We start from the raw sequence: 21,639 nt of genomic DNA on the forward strand, positions 1-21,639 counted from the left end.
TCAAGATAGTGCTGCATTCCTTCACCACACAAAGAGAACTTAAAAAAACTAAACATACAGCATAGGAAGCATAGAGATCACTAAAAGAATTAATACAATCCACGCAATCTGTCTTCAAGCTGGCGACTGGAGAGGATGCACGCATTTCGGAGGCAGTGCCCCCTCACGTGAGACCTGGGCTACCTTCCTGCGCTCCTCCACTGCCTGCATCTTCTCTTCTATGTCCTTCATCGTGAAATCTTTTACTTCCTTTTTGATTTTAAGTTTTTTCAGCCTGGCTGGTGGCTTTCTCAGCAGCTTCTCAGTCGTGCTTACCTGCAAAAAGACACTTTTTAAAATGCAGAAACAAATGTATTTATTAGCAGAGGAGAAAGATAAGAGAGAGAGAATAAACATTGTTTAAGGTTTTAGTCCTAAAACACTAAACAGATTTTTGGATAGATTTGTAAAAACAATTATGTGAAAACTGGTAACAACTGAACTCATTCCTAAAGACTTTATGCCTGGTAACAACAGAACTAATTCCTAAAGAAAAAATATCTATTAGATGTCTAGGAAAAAACAGGCTATTATCAAAAAACATGAAAGAAACATGCAACGATGGAGGAGGGCTCTTGAGAAGTAAAAAAAAAACCTGGAGAACAAATACAAGATGGGAAAAGGTGGCAAATGAATGATGCATTTCTAGTTCAAGGTAAAAAGTTAAACCCCATGATTTTATAATATTCCATAAGCTACAAATGACTTTCATTTGGGGTCGAGATTAGTTTTAGGACTTTTGGTCTTGTGAAGGAGAGAATTAACACTGGTCTTTGCTGTCAGTACTTTACAAATGTTTTCATGACAATAGAAAAAAACCCATACTATTTCCTGATTGACTACGCTTTATGCGTTTAGAGCAGTGATAATGACTTTGATTATAATTTCTAGTTATTAAAAAAAGGTTAAGCTGTTTTAAAGGGTTTATAAAGAAAGTTTCATTTTTAAAAATTGGTTTTTTAAAATAATATACCTTGGTTATAAAAAAATTAAAATGATACAGAAATAGTCCCCTAATTCTCTGTTTAACCAGCTGGCCCCCAATCCCACTCATCAGCATGAACCATTTTAAAGAGTTTGGTGTGTGTATTTCCAGACATTCTCTGTGCACATATATCTATATACACATATATTAACAGTGCATCTGTCATGTTCAACCAATCAATGGGATTATACCATATACACTGATTTGCAATTCGCTTTCTTCATTTAATTTAATATGGACATCTTTCTAGGTCAGTATATAAAGAGTTATTAAACTGTCTTAACAAACACCAAACCTTCATTATACAATGAACCAAAACAGGCAGACCTCATTTTATTGTGCTTCACTTAATTGTGCTTCACAGATATTTTGGTTGTTTTTTTTTTTACAAATTGAAGATCTGTGGCAACCCTGAGTCGACCAAGTCTATTGGCGCCATTTTCCCAACAGTGTTTGCTCTCTTTATGTCTCTGTGTCACATTTTGGTAATTCTTGCAGTATTTCAAATTTTTTCATTATTATTATATTTGTTATGGTGATCAGTGATCTTTGCTGCTACTATTGCAAACCGATAACGACTCGGTGAAGGCTCAGATGATGGTTAGCATTTTTTAGCAATATAAGTATTTTTAAATTAAGATCTGAACATTGTTTTATTAGACATAATACTATTGGACACTTAACAGGCTACACTATAGTGTAAACATAACTTTTATATGCCCTGGGATACCAAAAAATTCATGTGACTCGATTTATTGTGATATTTCCTTTATTGCAGTGGCCTGGAACCGAACCCGCAATATCTCCAACTAGGTACTCCTGTATTGTTCTAGATAATTTCTCTAAAGACTTTTAAAGACAAAGGAGCTATTGATATCCATTGCCATATCGAAAAGACTGTCTCTTCAGATTGCAATACTGTAGTTACTGAGAAAGTAAATCACACAAAGAGAGACAGTTCAGCATAGCAGGAAAGGGCACCAGATCCAGACACATACAGCCCTGGGTTTGAATCCTGGCTTGGTCATGGTGTGGCTTTGCACGAATTCTTAAACTCTGTAAGCCTTCCCTTCCTCATTTATAAAATAGGTTTTATTTCACAGGATTTTTTTTTAGAAAAAAGAGGAAAATCTTTGCCAACTTGGTCTAGCAGCCAGATCACTTCTCTGGTTGAGGCACTGACTGGTGCATCTCTCCTGCCATGTCTGGCACAGAGAAGCAAGGCCCAGCCACCGGTGGTCAGAACAGAGCAGGTAGTGGGATGGGCCACGACCCTGGATCAGTCAGGCGAGGAGCGGTGCCTGCCGAATGGCGTGCCAGGGTCGGCAGAGACGCAGCCCCTAGGGATTTCCAGGTGGTAGTGCGAACTCTTCGGGCAAAGGAGGGTGGGCAGGAGGGTGCCCAGCCCATAGTCAAGGAGTACTGGGATGTACAGCCGGTAGGAAAGTAGGAAGAGGCAGAAGAAGAGGAGGAGAGAGTTGAGGAGGATGAAGAGGACGAGGAGGAGGAGAGATGAGGGAGAGGATGAGAGCTATGTGGACCAAGAAGAAGAGAAGGACGATCCTCCTGAGGGCAGGGCACTAGATTCTGCTGCTGATTTTAAACTGGGATATTTTTTCCGCCAACTTATGATCCCGAAGTCCATATGGTTCTAAACAAGAGAGTGAATATCAATATGAAAACGCTGATGAAGAGGAAGAGGATGGAAATGAAAAACCAGAAGGACTTAAAATGGATATGGTCTCAGCAGAGGGCGGCTCTGGAGAATACAGTTGGAAGGCATAAAAAGAAATGGACAGCAAAAGAAAAGATGAATTTGTTCTTCATGGATATTCTAGTTTTCATTAGCCCAAAATACCAATTTTGTTTCAAAGTTCAACACCCCAAAATGATATTAACTGACATCTGATTTTACTCTTACCTTTTAGAGATAAATTTAACAGTATTGTTCACTTTGAAAATAAAAGCTCTTTTGAAATGAAAAAAATAAATAAATAAAGAGGAAAGTATACAGTAGCCACTCAATAAATGGTAATTACTTATTCAGTGAAAGCAGTGACTTTTTTCAATGACAGCACACAGAATCACAACCAAATACAGTATTTGTCATGAAGGGGAGAGATGAGACTCAGAATCCCAGGGGCCAGCAGGCAGGAGGCCTGGGCTCTGTTTAACCCTGGGTCTACTGCTAACACCCACTGTGTGACCTGACACAAAGCACTTCTCTTTGGACTCACTTTTCTCAAAATTATACCATATACGCGCCTCTGCAACTTGCTGAGGACGGCTAAGGTTTCTTCCAGCTTTAAAATCTATGATTCTTGGAAAGCCTTCTAAAGGGAAAACATTTATTAAAGTTCTGGTTCAGTTGCAGCCTTCAGACAGTTTTATGTGATGAGAAATTTTCACTACAGGAAAACTGGGAGATGTTTGTCAAAGCAAGTTCCCCCTCCCCCATTCTTGTGTTATTTTTTATGACAACTGGCTTTTAGGCTCCCTGCTGACAAAAGCCATCTGCTGAAAAGACGGGACATGCTTGCTATGGGGGCTCAACTAGAGATACTGTGAAATTAGGATGAAACAGTTTTTTGGGGAAGTTCACTCATAGAGGGCTAACAGAGAATGGAATAGTCATCTAAGATCCAATAAAGCAAGTCTCCATCAGGCTTACATAGGAGTCTGAGCCTTGATTTAAATCATGAGATCAATAGTTTCAAGAGAGCTTGGGCTTTCTAGTTTGGGTGACCTCTTCCTGTGGCTTTATCCCAAAATGATGCATAAGAAATCATGTACTTCCTCTCCCTTGTGGAAGTTAATCCTACCTTGTACAGCCCTTGTCCTTTCTTGAGTTTGACATTTTAAAGAAAAGTATTGAAAGACCTGAGGAAAGCTATCTGTATTCTTTACCACTGGATTTTATAAAGTCAGGAGTTACCAATTGTTGGCACTTAAAAAATGATAGCATTATATGATCACATTATACGTACAGAGGTGCTACCCATAGATACTCTAAAAAAAAAAAATCAACTTTAAAACCTATAGAAGTTACTAGTTCAAGTATTCTCTTTAAGAACACCAGCAGGGGATGGCACACCCAAAGATGCTGTGATAAGAAGGGGATCTCGTTCCTAGCCAACCTGCTTGTATACATTACTTCCTGCATCCACTGTGTCTTCCTCAGAGCTTTCTTAGTTAATTATTGACCGACAGATAAACCTACCTTGGCTATGTTCTCTTAATAGGAGTCTTGTGCATAGAATAAGCCAAAGTTTCTCACAACAGATCTGTCACTCCTGCTCTGCCACTGTTAAGACCTCCTAAGATGGTCACTCTGAGCGTTAACTGCCATTATTTTGTCTTTACCCCGGTCAACTTCCTCCTCCTTAAAAGACTCCCCATGAGGTTCAGCAAATAATGTTACAGACTCTGATACACTGTCAACAAACTCCCTAACTGCACTGAAGGTTATCAAGGACAGAGGTTGCCTGGAAAAGGGAATCAACTTGGACTAGAGACAGAAGGGATCAATAGAGGATTGAGAGTCTTGTGTAGGGAAACCCAGAACGGGAGAAATGAGTTTGGATGAGAAACACCTGAAGTGGATAATACCTATGTGGATAAATGACAGCCGCTCCCATCTCTTTAAAGAGATCTGTACCAATCCATGCATGTACTTACATGTGTATGTAAATCTAATACACATTTATAATACAGCCATTGGAGTCTCAGTAGAATGTTTTAAATATACTGGAAGATTCACTTAGTCTGATAATTTAGCTTCTTAACATCGTATTACTTACATATCATTATAATTCTTTCTGAGTGAGCGTAACATCTATTAGCGTGAATGTGCCTGCAGGCAGGTTATCCAGAGGGGCTATGGAATGGCTGTAGTACTGGCTAAAAAGCAGATGATGAAAAAAATTAAGAAAAAAGACGATAGGGGGCCCTGTGGACACAGATACTGCTGCGGATTTCTAGGAAGAGACCAGCTCATAGGGGAGTCCCCTTTTCAGCATCCTTTATTATATTTCACTCTAAATGATAACTGAATTAAACAACCTGGCTAAGACAGGGACAGATCTATGTCTAAAATTCCCTTGTATTTATATATAATATTGGTCTACATAAGGAGCCTTGTTTTTAAGTATTCTCACTTCTATTGTTCTGTTTTTTTTCTCATAATATTTCATTTAAAGTTCTTTTTAAAGCAATGAAGAAATGGTGTTCACATGTCTGATTGGATTCATCGTATTGTAGTATCTGCTGACAATAACATCCTTTTTCTTGACTATCCCCTTTTTGTTTCCTTTGGCTCTTTGTTTCTTAGTTAAAAGTATTAACTGTCTCATAATATTTTCATTTTCAGTCCTTCAATATTCATTCTCATCTTTTTGTATTGGCCTCAGAGCTTTCCCCCAAATATTCAAGACATCTGGTGTCTGACACACATGTTCTCAGCTACACCTGGATTGAAAGAGACTTTACCTGTGACACTGAGCAATTATATCTCTTCATTTCCATACGCTTCCTGGGTATCATCTTAGCCCTATAGTGAACACATGTTCTATTTTCAGGAATATTTTAGGACTCTCTTTCACAGTGAATGGGGGATTTCAGTTTTGAAAGCTTTAACCCTTCCCAGCTTGATAATGAATTTGAGGGCTTGGTGTACATTTTTATTGAAACTTCATGGCAGTGGTTCTCAGCCTGGGCTGTCCACTGGAATCACCTGGGAGCTTTCAAAAGCACCACATCCTGGGCCCACCCCAAGCCACTGCTCCCAGGAGTTTTGAAAGTTTCCTGGGTGACGCAAATGTACAGGTTGAGGACTGCACTCGGCAAGAAGACGCACAGCTGTGCCTTACAGCTCCGGCCTGTTGCAAGTCTGGCTTTTGTTGGCCATCTTGGCCCAATTCCAAAGCAAAAAAAAAGAAAAAGAGAACTGTGTTATTCTTGCCTACCTTTGCAGTCCTGTCACATTTAAATCCTTTTGAGAACGCTCCAACTATGCCCCTGACAACCATTCTATTTCTACATAATACAAAACACAGTCTTCATCTTTGGATCTCTTAATGATGTTATTGAAAGTCAAGCCTGTAGTTTTCATTTTTTAATAGATACATTTCTTTCACAGTGTAGCTTATATTAATTAACCTTGCTGGTGCCCTTGCAAGGTCCGAGTCTGAATCCATTCATCTCTGGCACTGGAATCATTGAAAAATGTGTTAATGTTACTCCCACTGACGTGAGCATCAAGGGTCCATAGCATCTCTCTTCAGAAGGCTTGCTTAGCTACTGAATGTTCCCACAATCTATCCTCCTCCAGATGGCTCTCCTGTCTTTTCTTTTTTTTTTTTTATTTTTAAATTTTATTTTATTTATTTTTTTATACAGCAGGCTCTTATTAGTTATCCATTTTATTCGTATTAGTGTATATATGTCAATCCCAGTATCTCAATTCATCACACACACACCCCCCACCCCCAGCCGCTTTCTCCCCTTGGGGTCGATACATTAGTTCTCTACATCCGTGTCTCAATTTCTGCCCTGCAAACCGGTTCATCTGTACCATTTTTCTAGGTTCCACATATATGCGTTAATATACATTATTTGTTATTCTCTTTCTGACTTACTTCACTCTGTATGACAGTCTCTAGATTCATCCATGTCCCTACAAATGACTCAATTTCGTTCCTTTTTATGGTTGAGTAATAGTCCATTGTATATATGTACCACAACTTCTTTATCCATTCGTCTGTCGATGGGCATTTAGGTTGCTTCCATGACCTGGCTATTGTAAATAGTGCTGCAATGAACATTCGGGTGCATGTGTCTTTTTGAATTACGGTTTTCTCTGGGTATATGCCCAGCACTGGGATTCCTGGGTAATATGGTAATTCTATTTTTAGTTTTTTAAGGAACCTCCATACTGTTCTCCATAGTGCCTGTATCAATTTACATTCCCACCAACAGTGCAAGAGGGTTCCCTTTCCTCCACACCCTCTCTAGCATTTGTTGTTTGTAGATTTTCAGATGATGCCCATTCTAACTGGTGTGAGGTGATACCTCATTGTAGTTTTGATTTGCATTTCTCTAATAATTAGTGATGTTGAGCAGCTTTTCATGTGCTTCTTGGCCATCTGTATGTCTTCTTTGGAGAAATGTCTATTTAGGTCACTGCCCATTTTTGGATTGGGTTTTTTTTTTAATACTGAGCTGCATGAGCTGTTTATATATTTTGGAGATTAATCCTTTGTCCATTGATTCATCTGCAAATATTTTCTCCCATTCTGAGGGCTGTCTTTTCGTCTTGTTTGTAGTTTCCTTTGCTTTGCAAAAGCTTTTAAGTTTCATTAGGTCCCATTTGTTTAATTTTGTTTTTATTTCCATTACTCTAGGAGGTGGATCAAAAAAGATCTTGCTGTGATTTATGTCAAAGAGTGTTCTTCCAATGTTTTCCTCTAAGAGTTTTATAGTGTCCAGTCTTACATTTAGGTCTCTAATCCATTTTGAGTTTATTTTTGTGTATGGTGTTAGGGAGTATTCTAATTTCATTCTTTTACATGTAGCTGTCCTGTGTTCCCAGCACCACTTATTGAAGAGACTGTCTTTTCTCCATTGTATATCCTTGCCTCCTTTGTCATAGATTAGTTGACCATAGGTGCGTGGGTTTATCTCTAGGCTTTCTATCCTGTTCCATTGATCTATATTTCTGTTTTTGTGCCAGTACCATATTGTCTTGATTACTGTAGCTTTGTAGTATAGTCTGAAGCCAGGGAGTCTGATTCCTCCAGCTCCGTTTTTTTCCCTCAAGACTGCTTTGGCTATTCGGGGTCTTTTGTGTCTCCATACAAATTTTAAGATTTTTTGTTCTAGTTCTGTAAAAAATGCCACTGGTAATTTGATAGGGATTGCATTGAATCTGTAGATTGCTTTGGGTAGTATAGTCATTTTCACAATATTGATTCTTCCAATCCAAGAGCATGGTATATCTCTCCATCCATTTGTATCATCTTTAATTTCTTTCATCAGTGTCTTACACTTTTCTGACTACAGGTCTTTTACCTCCCTAGGTAGGCTTATTCCTAGGTATTTTATTCTTTTTGTTGCAATGGTAAATGGGAGTGTTTCCTTAATCTTTAGGATTCTCCATGTATAGTATCCTGTCATCTGCAAACAGTGACAGTTTTACTTCTTCTTTTCCAATTTGTATTCCTTTTATTTCTTTTTCTTCTCTGATTGCCATGGCTAGGACTTCCAAAACTATCTTGAATAATAATGGCGAGAGTGGACATCGTTGTCTTGTTCCTGATCTTAGAGGAAATGTTTTCAGTTTTTCACCATTGAGAATGATGTTTGCAGGGGGTTTGTCATATATGGCCTTTATTATGTTGAGGTAGGTTCCCTCTATGCCCACTTTCTGGAGAGTTTTTATCATAAACGGGTGTTGAATTTTGTCAGAAGCTTTTTCTGTATCTATTGAGATGATCATACGGTTTTTATTCTTCAATTCGTTAATACGGTGTATCACATTAATTGATTTGCATATATTGAAGAATCCTTGCATCCCTGGGATAAATCCCACTTGATCATGGTGTATGATCCTTTTAATGTGCTGTTGGATTCTGTTTGCTAGTATTTTGTTGAGGATTTTTGCATCTATATTCATCAGTGATATTGGTCTGTAATTTTCTTTTTTTGTAGTGTCTTTGTCTGGTTTTGGTATCAGGGTGATGGTGGCCTCATAGAATGAGTTTGGGAGTGTTCCTTCCTCTGCAATTTTTTGGAAGAGTTTGAGAAGGATGGGTGTTAGCTCTTCTCTAAATGTTTGGTAGAATTCACCTGTGAAGCCATCTGGTCCTGGACTTCTGTTTGTTGGAAGATTTTTAATCACAGTTTCAATTTCATTACTTGTGATTGGTCTGTTCATATTTTCTATTTCTTCCTGGTTCAGTCTTGAAAGGTTATACCTTTCTAAGAATTTGTCCATTTCTTCCAGGTTGTCCATTTTATTGGCACAGTTGCTTGTAGTAGTCTCTTAGGATGCTCTGTATTTCTGCGGTGTCTGTTGTAACTTCTCCTTTTTCATTTCTAATTTTATTTTTTTTAAACTTTGGATTATTGATTGATTGATTGATTGATTGATTGCTGTGTTGGGTCTTCATTTCCGTGCGTGGGCTTTCTCTACTTGCAGCAAGTGGCGGCCACTCTTCATCGCGGTGTGCAGGCCTCTCATTATTGTGGCCTCTCTCGTTGCGGAGCACAGGTTCCAGATGCGCAGGCTCAGTAATTGAGGCTCACGGGCCTAGTTGCTCCGCGGCATGTGGGATCTTTCCAAACCAGGGCTCGAACCCGTGTCCCCTGCATTGGCAGGCAGATTCTCAACCACTGCGCCACCAGGGAAGCCCCTCATTTCTAGTTTTATTGATTTGAGTCCTCTCCCTCTTTTCCTTGATGAATCTGGCTAATGGTTTATCAATTTTGTTTATCTTCTCAAAGAACCAGCTTTTAGTTTTATTGATCTTTGCTATTGTTTTGTTTCTATTTCATTTATTTCTGCTCTGATATTTATGATTTCTTTCCTTCTGCTAACTTTGGGTTTTGTTTGTTCTTCTTTCTCTAGTTCCTTTTACTTGAGATTTTTCTTGTTTCTTGAGGTAGGCTTGTATTGCTATAAACTTCCCTCTTAGAACTGCTTGTGCTGCATCCCATACGTTTTGGATCGTCGTGTTTTCATTGTCATTTGTGTCTAGGTATTTTTTGATTTCCTCTTTGATTTCTTCAGTGATCTCTTGGTTATTTAGTAACGTATTGTTTAGCCTCCATGTGTTTGTGTTTTTTACGTTTTTTTCCCTGTAATTGATTTCTAATCTCATAGCATTGTGGTCAGAAAAGATGCTTGATATGATTTCAATTTTCTTAAATTTACTGAGGCTTGATTTGTGACCCAAGATGTGATCTATCCTGGAGAATGTTCCGTGCACACTTGAGAAGAAAGTGTAATCTGCTGTTTTTGGATGGAATGTCCTATAAATATCTATTAAATCTATCTGGTCTATTGTGTCATTTAAAGCTTGTGTTTCCTTATTAATTTTCTGTTTGGGTGATCTGTCCATTGGTATAAATGAGATGTTAAAGTCCCCCACTATTATTGTGTTACTGTTGATTTCTTCTTTTAAAGCTGTTAGCAGTTGCCTCATGTATTGAGGTGCTCCTATGTTGGGTGCATATATATTTATAATTGTCACATCTTCTTCTTGGATTGATCCCTTGTTCATTATGTAGTGTCCTTCTTTGTCTCTTGTAACATTCTTTATTTTAAAGTCTATTTTATCTGATATGAGTATTGCTACTCCAGCTTTCTTTTGATTTCCATTTGCATGGAATATCTTTTTCCATCCCCTCACTTTCAGTCTGTATGTGTCCCTAGGTCTGAAGTGGGTCTCCTGTAGACAGCATATAGATGGGTCTTGTTTTTGTATCCATTCAGCAAGCCTGTGTCTTTTGGTTGGAGCATTTAATCCATTCACATTTAAGGTAATTATCAATATGTATGTTCCTATTACCATTTTCTTAATTGTTTTGGGTTTGTTTTTGTAGGTCCTTTTCTTCTCTTGTGTTTCCCACTTAGAGAAGTTCCTTTAGCATTTGTTGTAGAGCTGGTTTGGTGGTGCTGAATTCTCTTAACTTTTGCTTGTCTGTAAAGCTTTTGACTTCTCCATCAAATCTGAATGAGATCCTTGCCAGGTAGAGTAATCTTGGTTGTAGGTTCTTCCCTTTCATCACTTTAAATATGTCATGCCACTCCCTTCTGGCTTGTAGAGTTTCTGCTGAGAAATCAGCTGTTAACCTTATGGGAGTTCCCTTGTATGATATTTGCCATTTTTCCCTTGCTGCTTTCAATAATTTTTCTTTGTCTTTAATTTTTGCCAATTTGATTACTATGTGTCTCAGCATGTTTCTCCTTGGGTTTATCCTGTATGGGACTCTCTGCGCTTCCTGGACTTGGGTGTCTATTTCCTTTCCCATGTGAGGGAAGTTTTCAACTATAATCTCTTCAAATATTTTCTCGGGTCCTTTCTCTCTCTCTCTTCTCCTTCTGGGATCCCTATAATGCGAATGTTGTTGCATTTGATGTTGTCCCAGAGGTTTCTTAGGCTGTCTTCATTTCTTTTCATTCTTTTTTCTTTATTCTGTTCTGCAGCAGTGAATTCCACCATTCTGTCTTCCAGGTCACTTATCTGTTCTTCTGCCTCAGTTATTCTGCTATTGATTCCTTCTAGTGTAGTTTTCATTTCAGTTATTGTATTGTTCATCTCCGTTTGTTTGTTCTTTAATTCTTCTAGGTCTTTGTTAAACATTTCTTGCATCTTCTCGATCTTTGCCTGCATTCTTTTTCCAAGGTCCTGGATCATCTTCACTATCATTATTCTGAATTCTTTTTCTGGAAGGTTGCCTATCTCCACTTCATTTAGTTGTTTTTCTGGGGTTTTATCTTGTTCCTTCATCTGGTACATACCCCTCTGCCTTTTCATCTTGTCTATCTTTCTGTGAATGTGGTTTTTATTCCACAGGCTGCAGGATTGTAGTTCTTCTTGCTTCTGCTCTCTGCCCTCTAGTGGATGAGGCTATCTAAGAGGCCTGAGACTCCTGTCTTTTCTTTTTGACCCACCTTTTATTTTCTGACCCCCAGTGATTCACCTACAGCGAGAAAAAAAATCTCTCCTTGTCCTTTCCATATTAAAGACGCATCATTTTTTTAGTACTTTGAAGTAAGATAAGGTAGTCGAAAATGCCTTGCATCCTGTTAGCTAGCCTTGTGCAAATATAAATTGTCATTATGTTGGCATCATTTTTTCCATTATGTGGTCCATTTTTACCTTCCCCTTCCCCCCCAGTTCCTCTTATTATTGGCAGCCTGATAGTATCATTCATAAGGCTTAACAATCTCCTTTCCTTGCCAAATACTTTCTGCAGGACTTATTTTTCCTTCTTCAAAAGAAAATGCCACTTTGGCTTTTATTTATGAGTTCTCAGCAAGTCCCTCACACAGAGATGGAAATTACCTTTATTGAAACACTAAGTGACTTGGTCTAGGTGCAAACTTGATTTCACTAATGAATCTTTTTATTCCCTATTGATTGTTTTCCCTACAACACAGGGGACTGGCCATCACTGAGGTGGCTTTGATATAATTTCTGGTCTCAATTTCCATCATTTCTGTTTCTTTCTTTTCTTTCCTATTCATTTTCCCTTAGGCCTCTTTTCTGTGTTATTTCTTCTTTTTATCTTCTTTTCTCTGTCTATGCTTTAGGATTACTGGTGCTGCCAGCAAACAGTGGCTTAAAAAGAAACCCAAACCAATAAGAACTAAGCAAAACAACAGCAAATCTGCCATCTTCTTCATAGGTTTACAAAGAAGTTATTAAAAAGTTAAAAACGCAAGACTTTGGCCACAACAAGTTAAAATCAGGCTACAAATAATGCTCACACTACAGAAAAACAATGATAGATCAGTCAAGATGAATCAACAAAGAAAATTAAGGGTATAACAATTTTTATCATTGTATTTATTTCCTCATGGTTGACCTCAGGGTGTGTATATAAAGGCATACATGTATCTATTTTAGCTTTGACATTTAGGCCTATTTTCTTATTGGATAAGTCAGGGTTCAGTTTGATATTCACATGCCTAGTGCATAGGCAATATTTAATAAAAACTGCTGAAAGAATGAAGGCATTTTATTCAATGGGGCTTATCATGTCTCAAATTTGGTGAAACCCAAGATATGTTTCATTGGATTCATTCATCATTAACGATCAGGCAATTCCTGAATCTGTAGAGAAGGATGGTGTGCAGAGGGGTGAGGGAGTTTATGGGAGAAAAAACTGGCTTAGATAAATGCTGTAATCTGTATTGTGACACTAAGATGCATATTGGTGGAAAAAATAACTAGTGATCAGTCATATTCTGTTGCTATTTTAACTATAAGCTGGTGTTAATTACAAAATTACTTGCCGTGACATCATATGATTCTCCATTTCTAAATACTTTGCTGTGGCTTTGTATTATTCCTTGAACAATTAACTCCGCCAGGATGTCTGATGACTTTTGTTGCTCTCGATTCTCTAAGGGTTGGGGTTTATGGATTAATCCATTGATCACTAGGTCTTCCAAAGGAAAAGAAAAAAGAAAGTGAAATTTAAGCACAAAGATTTTATCAATCAAATGCTAAATACATGTCTTATAAATCATGCTAATTAACTCTTAGTCTCAACACTTGTACCTAAATATCTGTTTCTACTACAAATCTTTATAATCCTTTGAAGTTCAAATCCTTAATGTTCTTACAGAGGATACACATCAACATAACATACTGTTTACTTAGCAGGTCGAATATTAACATAACAAAAAGTCTTTCTTGTGCTGCTATGGACTACTTTTTTGTTGTAACAACACTTACACACTTGGGTACGATTATACGGGTTCTGTGCAATAATTATGAAGCTAAACCACAGCCACGAATGAGATAGTCTTTCAGTGACTCTTATGAGTTGCAGTTTGGTTTCTATGCTTTGTATACAAAGGATAAACAGCGTGATGTTGCCAAGAGACTTCTAGTTCTGCAACCCTGAGTTTACAATTACGCCATCTGCTAAATCTACATAAGTAAAAGCATGCCTTTTTGAAAAGAGTCTTTGAACCAAATCAGAATTGGAGTCGAGTGGTAGCTAAATTTTTATTCTAAAAATGGCACTGAAACAGTTTATAGGGGAGCACTAATGAGAGAGACCACTCCCTTCACAAATCACCCAATTATATAAATAAGCAAGCAAGCATCTGTTTTTACAACCTCATAAAATAAAGGTGCAATGAGAGGTCCTCAGAAATGAGCTCTCTTCTATTTTAAGAAGTCCATTTCATCCAGTGGATGGAATCTTTTTATGAAAATTCTAAACCCACTGGTTAACAAAGACAGTTTTCATGTATTTGTAATGGGAAGACAGGAAAAACACACACACGTGCACACACACACACAAACCAGATGTCTCTCACTTCAGAATATTAACCTTCCTGGTATCAGAGACTTCTAATTGCCCACTGCAATTAACTCCAACGAATTTCCTATAGTCTTATCACCTTTCCAGTGCTATGTCTTCTACTCATACACGTGTTTGAAATAGAGTCAGTTCTCATTTTAAAGTGCTCTGTACAGATTTTGGTACAGAGTAGTAAAGCATGGCTTTCAAGGAGGTAAACGAGAAACTAAAAGAACAGAAAAAAATCAATAAAGAAGAGGTGAATCCTCTTCAAGGAATTAGAATGATTTTTTGTTAGAAGGTGGGTTTATCTGCAAGGGTCAAAATAATAATAATAATGACCGTTTATTGAGCACTCACGTGTCTGGCACTAGGTTAAGTACTTTATGTTCTTTGTAAGATCTAATTCAAACATAAATTCTGTGACAGAGGTGTTACTATCTCTATTTTATACATAAACTATATGAGAGAGGCTAATCAACTCGCTTAAGGTGACACAAGTAGTAAGTGAATTAACTAGGATTTGAATCCAAGTCAATCTGACATTAGCATCCACGCTCTTCACCACCTCACTGTACTCCTTTCCAAACAGCTTATGTATCAATAAATGGCTCCCACTGGTCATGGTCCACTTCTCTCTCAGGATGTTCTTAAAAAGAATGTCATCGTTGACATCTGTCACTAGCATAACAGAATTATTTTAACCATTTCTATCCATTCTTTTCTGAGTCTACCAAAGTGCTTGGCTTGACATTTACAGTAGCTCACTTATACAGAAATCCCTGGACTACATCAGTCATTTCAACTAATATTCATGATTTCTTGGGACACTGAAGACTATTGGGGGAATGTTTAAAAATAACATTGTGCTTCTTTCTGATTATAAAAGAAATAGTGGGGCTTCCCTGGTGGCACAGTGGTTGAGAATCTGCCTGCCAATGCAGGGGACACGGGTTCGAGCCCTGGTCTGGGAAGATCCCACATGCCGCGGAGCAACTAGGCCCGTGAGCCACAACTACTGAGCTTGCGCGTCTGGAGCCTGTGCTCCGCAACAAGAGAGGTCGCGATAGTGAGAGGCCCGCGCAACGCGATGAAGAGTGGCCCCCACTTGCTGCAACTAGAGAAAGCCCTCGCACAGAAACGAAGACCCAACACAGCCAAAATAAATAAATAAATTAATTAATTAAAAAAAAATAGTGGTTATCAGAGTAAACTTGGAATATATAAAAAAGAGTAAAGAGGAAAATTAAGACGTCCATATTCTTACCTTTCAGAGGTTGCCAGTTAACATATGAAATTTAATTTTTATAAATTTGACATCATACTGAACATCCAGTTTTACTTCTTATGTAGTTAATATTGACAGTAGCATCAGTTCATGCCATTAGAAATTTCATAAGCGTAGTGTAGAAAGTGAAATCATACAAGAAAACACGGGTGGGTTTGTGTTTAATCTTGGTGTAGGGAAAAGCTTTCTAGCTATGTCTGAAAATCCAGATTCAATGAAAGAAAGATTGATAAGTTTTACTACAGTAAAAAAAACCCTTCAGAATGGCAAAAAAAAAAAAAAAAAAAAGAACCCAAACCCACAGTAAAAGTCAAAAATAGGTATCACGTACCTCCTGATTTGATGTACTAAGCATGATACAATATCATTTTTGCTATTCTCGCTAAAAATGCATATTCTGAACCTAATCATGAGGAAATATCAGACAAACTCAAACTGAGGAATACTCTACAAAGTAAGTGGCTTATATCTCCAAATATATCAAGGTTTTAGAAGACAAGAAAAGCCAAGGAATTGTTCCGGATTAAAGGAAACTAAAGTCACATGACAACTACATTAAACATGTGATTCTGCATTAGATCTTGAACCAGAAATTTATTTCTAAAGGACATTTGTGAGACAACTGACAAAATTTGAATAGGTGAGATAACAAGTACTGCATCAGCGGTAATTGTCTGATTTGGATCCTTGTACTGCGATTTTGCAAAGAATGTTCTTGTTTTTAGGTAATGCACACAGATATATTTAAGAGTAAAGTATCATTATGTCTGTGACTTACTCTCAGAAAAAATCTAGATGTATATGGGAGAAGGGGGGAGAGGGAAGAGGGAGGGAGGGAAGAGAGGGGACAATGATAACACAAATGTGGTCCAACATTAACTTTGGGGGAATCTGGGTGAAAGAATACAGGCATTTTTTGTTTTGGACAACTTTTCTTATCTGAAACTTCTCAAAATCAGAAGTTTTTTTGTTTGTTTGTTTTGTTTTCTTTGTTTTTGTTTTTGGCCATGCCATGCAGCTTGTGGAATCTTAGTTCCCCGACCAAGGATTGAACCCGGGCCCTTGGCAGTGAGAGTTCAGAGTCCTAACCACTGGACCGCCAGGGAATTCCACAGAAGTGTTAGGATGTTTTGTTTTTTTACTAAAAGGAAATACTTGGGAAATGTTAGTGTGAAACTTGAAATTAAAAAAAATTTTATTGAAGTATATATAGCTGATTTACAATGTTGTGTGAACCTTGAAATTTTTAACAAATATACTCTGTAGCTGTGAAGAGCAGGGATACAGAGAAGAGACAGAGAGGACACTGGGCAGAGAACAAATAGAAAGCTCAGGGTACTGGTTCTTATTCATCCTGTGGGAAGAGCTTTCCTGAAAACGAATTTACACTACATTTTGAAAACACCTGCTTTGGTGGTTCAGTCCCTCCCCCGCTGGTCTCTCTTAGCACCATCCTGCTTACCTGGGGCCCTCCCTACCCATACTGCTTTCAACGGTGTACAGATGGCAGGACTGCCTGTCTGAGGGCACCCCTGTCCTCCTAACAATCTCTAGTCTGTTAACACATGGATATTGCACATTCGTGTTGCAGTCTAGGAGGGATTCTCATCAACAGAATCATCAGAGAGAAAAAACACATGCGCTGGCCCAACACAGAAGGAGAGGAAGGGGCCGTCCCTGCCCTGCACCCCCCATCTCCTCCTTCATCCTCAGAGGTCATGCTACACCCTATCAGAAGCACAGGACGAGGGCAAATGTGAAATTTGTGATGGACCTAGAGAATATTATGCTTAGTGAAATAAGTCAGACAGAGAAAGAAATATACTGTACGATATCACTTATATGTGGAATCTAAAAAATAACACAAACGAATGCATATGCAAAACAGAAACAGACTCACAGGTATAGAAAACCCACTAGTGGTTACGGAAGGGGAGAGTGAAGAGGGGAAGGGCAAGACAGGGGTAGGTGATGAAGAGATACAAACTACTATGTATAAAATAGATAAACAACAAGGACATATTTTATAGCCCAGGGAATTACAGCCATTACCTTGTAATTACTTTTAATGGAGTATAATCTGTAAAAATACTGAATCCCTATGCTGTACTCCTAAAAACTAACATAATATTGTAAATCAACTATACTTTATTTAAAAAATAAAAAGGGTATTAAAAAAGGAAATTTGTCATAACCTGAGTTGCCACAAAAGTCCAGGAAAAAGAATCTCACTTACTATCCAATCTATTTTCCAACTCTAACTGGTCCCCAGGGAAGAAACTACAGCAATGAGGAAGGAAATGAAAGCCTCCCCCTACCCCAAAAAAGTCGTCTTGAACTCTGTTAAGTTCAATTTGTTTCAAAGGCTGATGAAACAGAAACAAGGGCTCTTAACACCAGAAGGGTAACTCAAGCAAAGTGAAAACATACCACAGGAAAAACCACAAATAGTTTCTAAAGAACACACCAGGTCAACATCACATCTTTCATGTTTTTGAAAGATATTTTTATTGTACATTTGCTTATAACTTTGAATGGGGAGAGACAGGAGAAAAAGTTTGATGTAGGTTTTACTTATTTTTTCAAATGTAGAACTTTGTCTTGGAAAGATGTTAACACAGTGGAAGTTTTGAGAAATTAACTAAAGCCTGTGCAACTCCTATTCCCAAGGCCTTATCCCAACCACCAATAAGGGCTCCTAGTTTAAAAAAAGATAGTTTTAATTATGTCATCAACAAGAAGATTAATGGTTAGTATTACTTACTGGCCTAATGAAGGCCTAAGGCTATGTCTTGGAGGTGGGACCCTGACATTTGAAGCACTGCCTGGCTCACAAAGCTGTGATAAGTCACCAAACACACATTATAAAATATATTCAGAGAAACAGTATTTTATATAGATCAACATGAACAGGGGCTGTTACCTGAATTTATTCTTCCATTTCTTTCACTAGGAAATGGGGAACTTTCTGGAATGGTTCCAGGTAAGCTTCCCAACTGGGCCTGCTTGTCCAGGCTTCCAGGGCTGCCCACATTATCCTTGGGCAGCGTAGCTTCAATCTGGAGTCTGAAATTCTCCCCGGAATGAGCCACACTGACATCAGCCTGTGAAAAGGGAACGGCTTTGTAAGAGTCAAGAGTTCTTAAAAAACGGTTTCTTGGAAAATGAAAATGCCACACGGTCTGCTTTGTGAATAGCTGAGTAGTACCCAGCACCCTGTCAATGTGACCTTATGTGGCAAAAGGGACTTTCTTTGCAGGTGTGATTAAATTAAGGACCTTGTGATAGCAGGAGTATCCCAGGTTATCCAGGTGGGCTCTGAATGTAATCACAGGTGTCCTTAGAAGAGGGAGGCAGAGGAAGATTTGATTACAGAGAAGGAGATGGTGTTGTGATGTCAGAAGCACGGACACAGTTGGAGACGCCGCAGTACCAGCAATGAAGATGCAGGAAGGGCCACCAGCCGAGGAACGTAGGAATGCAGCTCTAGAAGCTGGAAAAATCGAGGAAAAAGATTCTCTCCTCAGAGCCTTTGAAAGGAACCAGCCCTGCAAACATCTTGACTTTAGCCCAGTGGAACCAATTTTGGACTTCTGACCTCCAGAACTGTGAGGAAATAAAATTGTGTTGTTTGAAGCCACTAAACTTAGGTTAATTTGTTACAGCAGCAGTAGGAAACTAACACAGTGACTAATAGGGATCTACCAGGTTCAAGCTATTATGCTGAGTATTCTGGAGGATACCAAGATGAACAAGTTTAATCACCAAATGTGAAAAGTAAAGATACTGCTATGTATAAAACCTTTTTATTTATTTATTTTTTTAACATCTTTATTGGAGTATAATTGCTTTACAATGGTGTGTTAGTTTCTGCTTTATAACAAAGTGAATCAGCTATATGTATACATATATCCCCATATCCCCTCCCTCTTGCTTCTCCCTCCCACCCTCCCTATCCCACCCCTCTAGGTGGTCACAAAGCACCGAGCTGATCTCCCTGTGCTATGTGGCTGCTTCCCACTAGCTATCTGTTTTACATTTGGTAGTGTATATATGTCCATGCCACTCTCTCACTTCGTCCCAGCTTACCCTTCCCCCTCCCCGTGTCCTCAAGTCCATTCTCTAGTAGGTCTGTGTCTTTATTCCTGTCCTGCCCATAGGTTCTTCAGAACCATTTTTTCCCCCCTAGATTCCATATACAAGTGTCAGCATATGGTATTTGTTTTTCCCTTTCTGACTTACTTCACTCTGTATGACAGACTCTAGGTCCATCCACCTCACTACAAATAACTCAATTTCATAAAAGCCTTTTTAAAAATGAAACTACCATTATTGTTTTTGTTTCAATCAAACACTAATCTAGGCTTTGCTGTTATGGTATTTGGTAGATGTGGTTAACATCTACAATTAGTTGACTTTAAGTAAAGGAAATGATCCTCAAATAATCTGGGTGGGCCTCATCCAATCAGTTGAAGGCCTTAAGAGTAGAACCGAGGTTTCTCTGAGGGAGAAGGAATTCTGTAGATGCAGCTTCAGCTCCAGCCTAGCTTTCTGGACCACCTATTCTATTGTATGGATCTTGGACTTGCTTTGCCAGCCCTTATAATTGCATAAGCCAATTCCTTATAATACATCTATTTATCTACCTGTTCATCCATCCTACTGGTTCTGATTCTTTGGTAAAACCCTGACTGATATAGAAACACAGCAGAAAATAAGAAAGACCATTCCCTAGACAGAAGCATTATTGACATCTTAGTATATAACTTCCCAAATATGTTTGATTATATAACTATAATCTTTAAAAATAAATTGGAATTGGCCAGTAAGCATATGAAAAGATGTTCAATATCATTGGTCATTAGGGAGATGTAAATCAAAACCACAGTGAGATATCACTTCACACAAAGATGACTATCATGAAAAAGATACATCATAAGAAGTGTTGTCAAGGATGTGGAAAAATTGGAACTCATGTACAGTGCTGTGGGAATGTAAAATGGTGCAGCCACTTTGGAAAATGATTTGAGAGTTCCTCAAAAATTTCCTCTTAACATAGAGTTACCAGATAACCCAGAAATTCCACCCCTAAGTATATACCCAAGCAAAATGAAAACGTCTGTTCATACAAAATCTTGCACACAAATATTCATAGTTAGTATTCAAATATCTAAAAAGTGGAAACAACCCAAATGTCCACCAACTGATGATGAGATAAATTAAATGTGGCCTATCCATACCAAGGAATATTATTTGGCAATAAAAAGCAATGAAGTACTGATACACGCTACAATACAGGTGACACCTGACAACATTATACTAAGTGAAAGAAGCCAGTAACAAAGATCATTCCATTTACATGACATGTTCAGAAGAGGCAGATTAATAGAAACAGAAGGCGGATTTAGTGGTTTCTCAGGAAATGCCTGTTGGCTGCCAATGGATAGTGGTTCCTTTTAGGGGGACAAAAGTGTCCCAAAATTAGCTTGTGGTGATGGTTGTGAATTGTGCATTTCAATGGATGAATTGTATCAATATATGTGGATTACATTTCAATAAAGCTGTTTAAAAAACAAAAGAAATCAGATTATATATTAAGTGATATATTTCTGTAACCTTTTTTTCTATAACTATTATATATCAGAGACATTTACCTATGTCAATACATATAGGTCTATCTCATTCTATTTAATGGTGAGAGTAGTTGTTTATTTGACGATTGCATTGCAGTCCATTACGTAACTAAACCACAACTTATTTAACCAATTCCTACTGAAGGACATCTAGGTTTCTAACTTCTCAATATAATAAACAGAAATGCTATAATATCTGTGCATATACATCAGTGTGAACTCACCCAATCCTTTTATGAGAATAAATTCCTAGATGTGGACCTGCTGAGTCAGAGGATATATACATTTTATATTAATATGTGTTTCCAGAGGGCCTTCTATAAATCCTGCACTGACTTACAATCCCACCTTCTCCTTTTAAGGATGTCTATTTCTTCATACCACAGTTTCACTGCTTGTAAATAGGCTCAAACACAGCATAAAAGGGGCTTATAGGTGATTTAGTAAACCACCAACTCCAAAATGCTGGTCCATGTCAAATTTTTCATAATTCCACAGTAAAAGAAGGAAAATATAAGGAGTCTTTCATAAAGCTAAATTAACTTGATTTAAAGAACTGTCATTTATTTTGAAAGGAAGTAAATTAATATGTTCAGAAAAACTTTTCTTTCCCACTTCTCATTCAATGGAAGTCAAGGCCTCTAGTAGAT

At 38.0% G+C, this 21,639-nt stretch overlaps 1 protein-coding gene across 4 annotated transcripts in view; it reads right to left on the reverse strand.

Annotated features, from left to right (window-relative positions):
* The window catches only part of STMND1 (stathmin domain containing 1), a 109,923-nt gene that overhangs the window by 77,625 nt on the left and 10,659 nt on the right, over positions 1 to 21,639 (reverse strand). For 2 of the 4 annotated variants that reach the window (XM_082345433.1, XM_082345435.1), the window contains exons 2-4: positions 18,280 to 18,460; positions 13,047 to 13,198; positions 184 to 315 (exon numbers count right to left, since the gene is read on the reverse strand). In XM_082345433.1, the coding sequence (XP_082201559.1) occupies positions 184 to 315; positions 13,047 to 13,198; positions 18,280 to 18,460 (465 nt within the window). Of the gene's footprint in view, positions 1 to 174; positions 316 to 13,046; positions 13,199 to 18,279; positions 18,461 to 21,639 lie in introns of all 4 variants that reach the window. The other 2 variants (XM_082345432.1, XM_082345434.1) reach the window with 1 other exon arrangement.

Source organism: Balaenoptera borealis, assembly GCF_965194805.1.
Source record: "Balaenoptera borealis genome assembly, chromosome: 12".
NCBI classification, from domain to species: domain Eukaryota; kingdom Metazoa; phylum Chordata; class Mammalia; order Artiodactyla; family Balaenopteridae; genus Balaenoptera; species Balaenoptera borealis.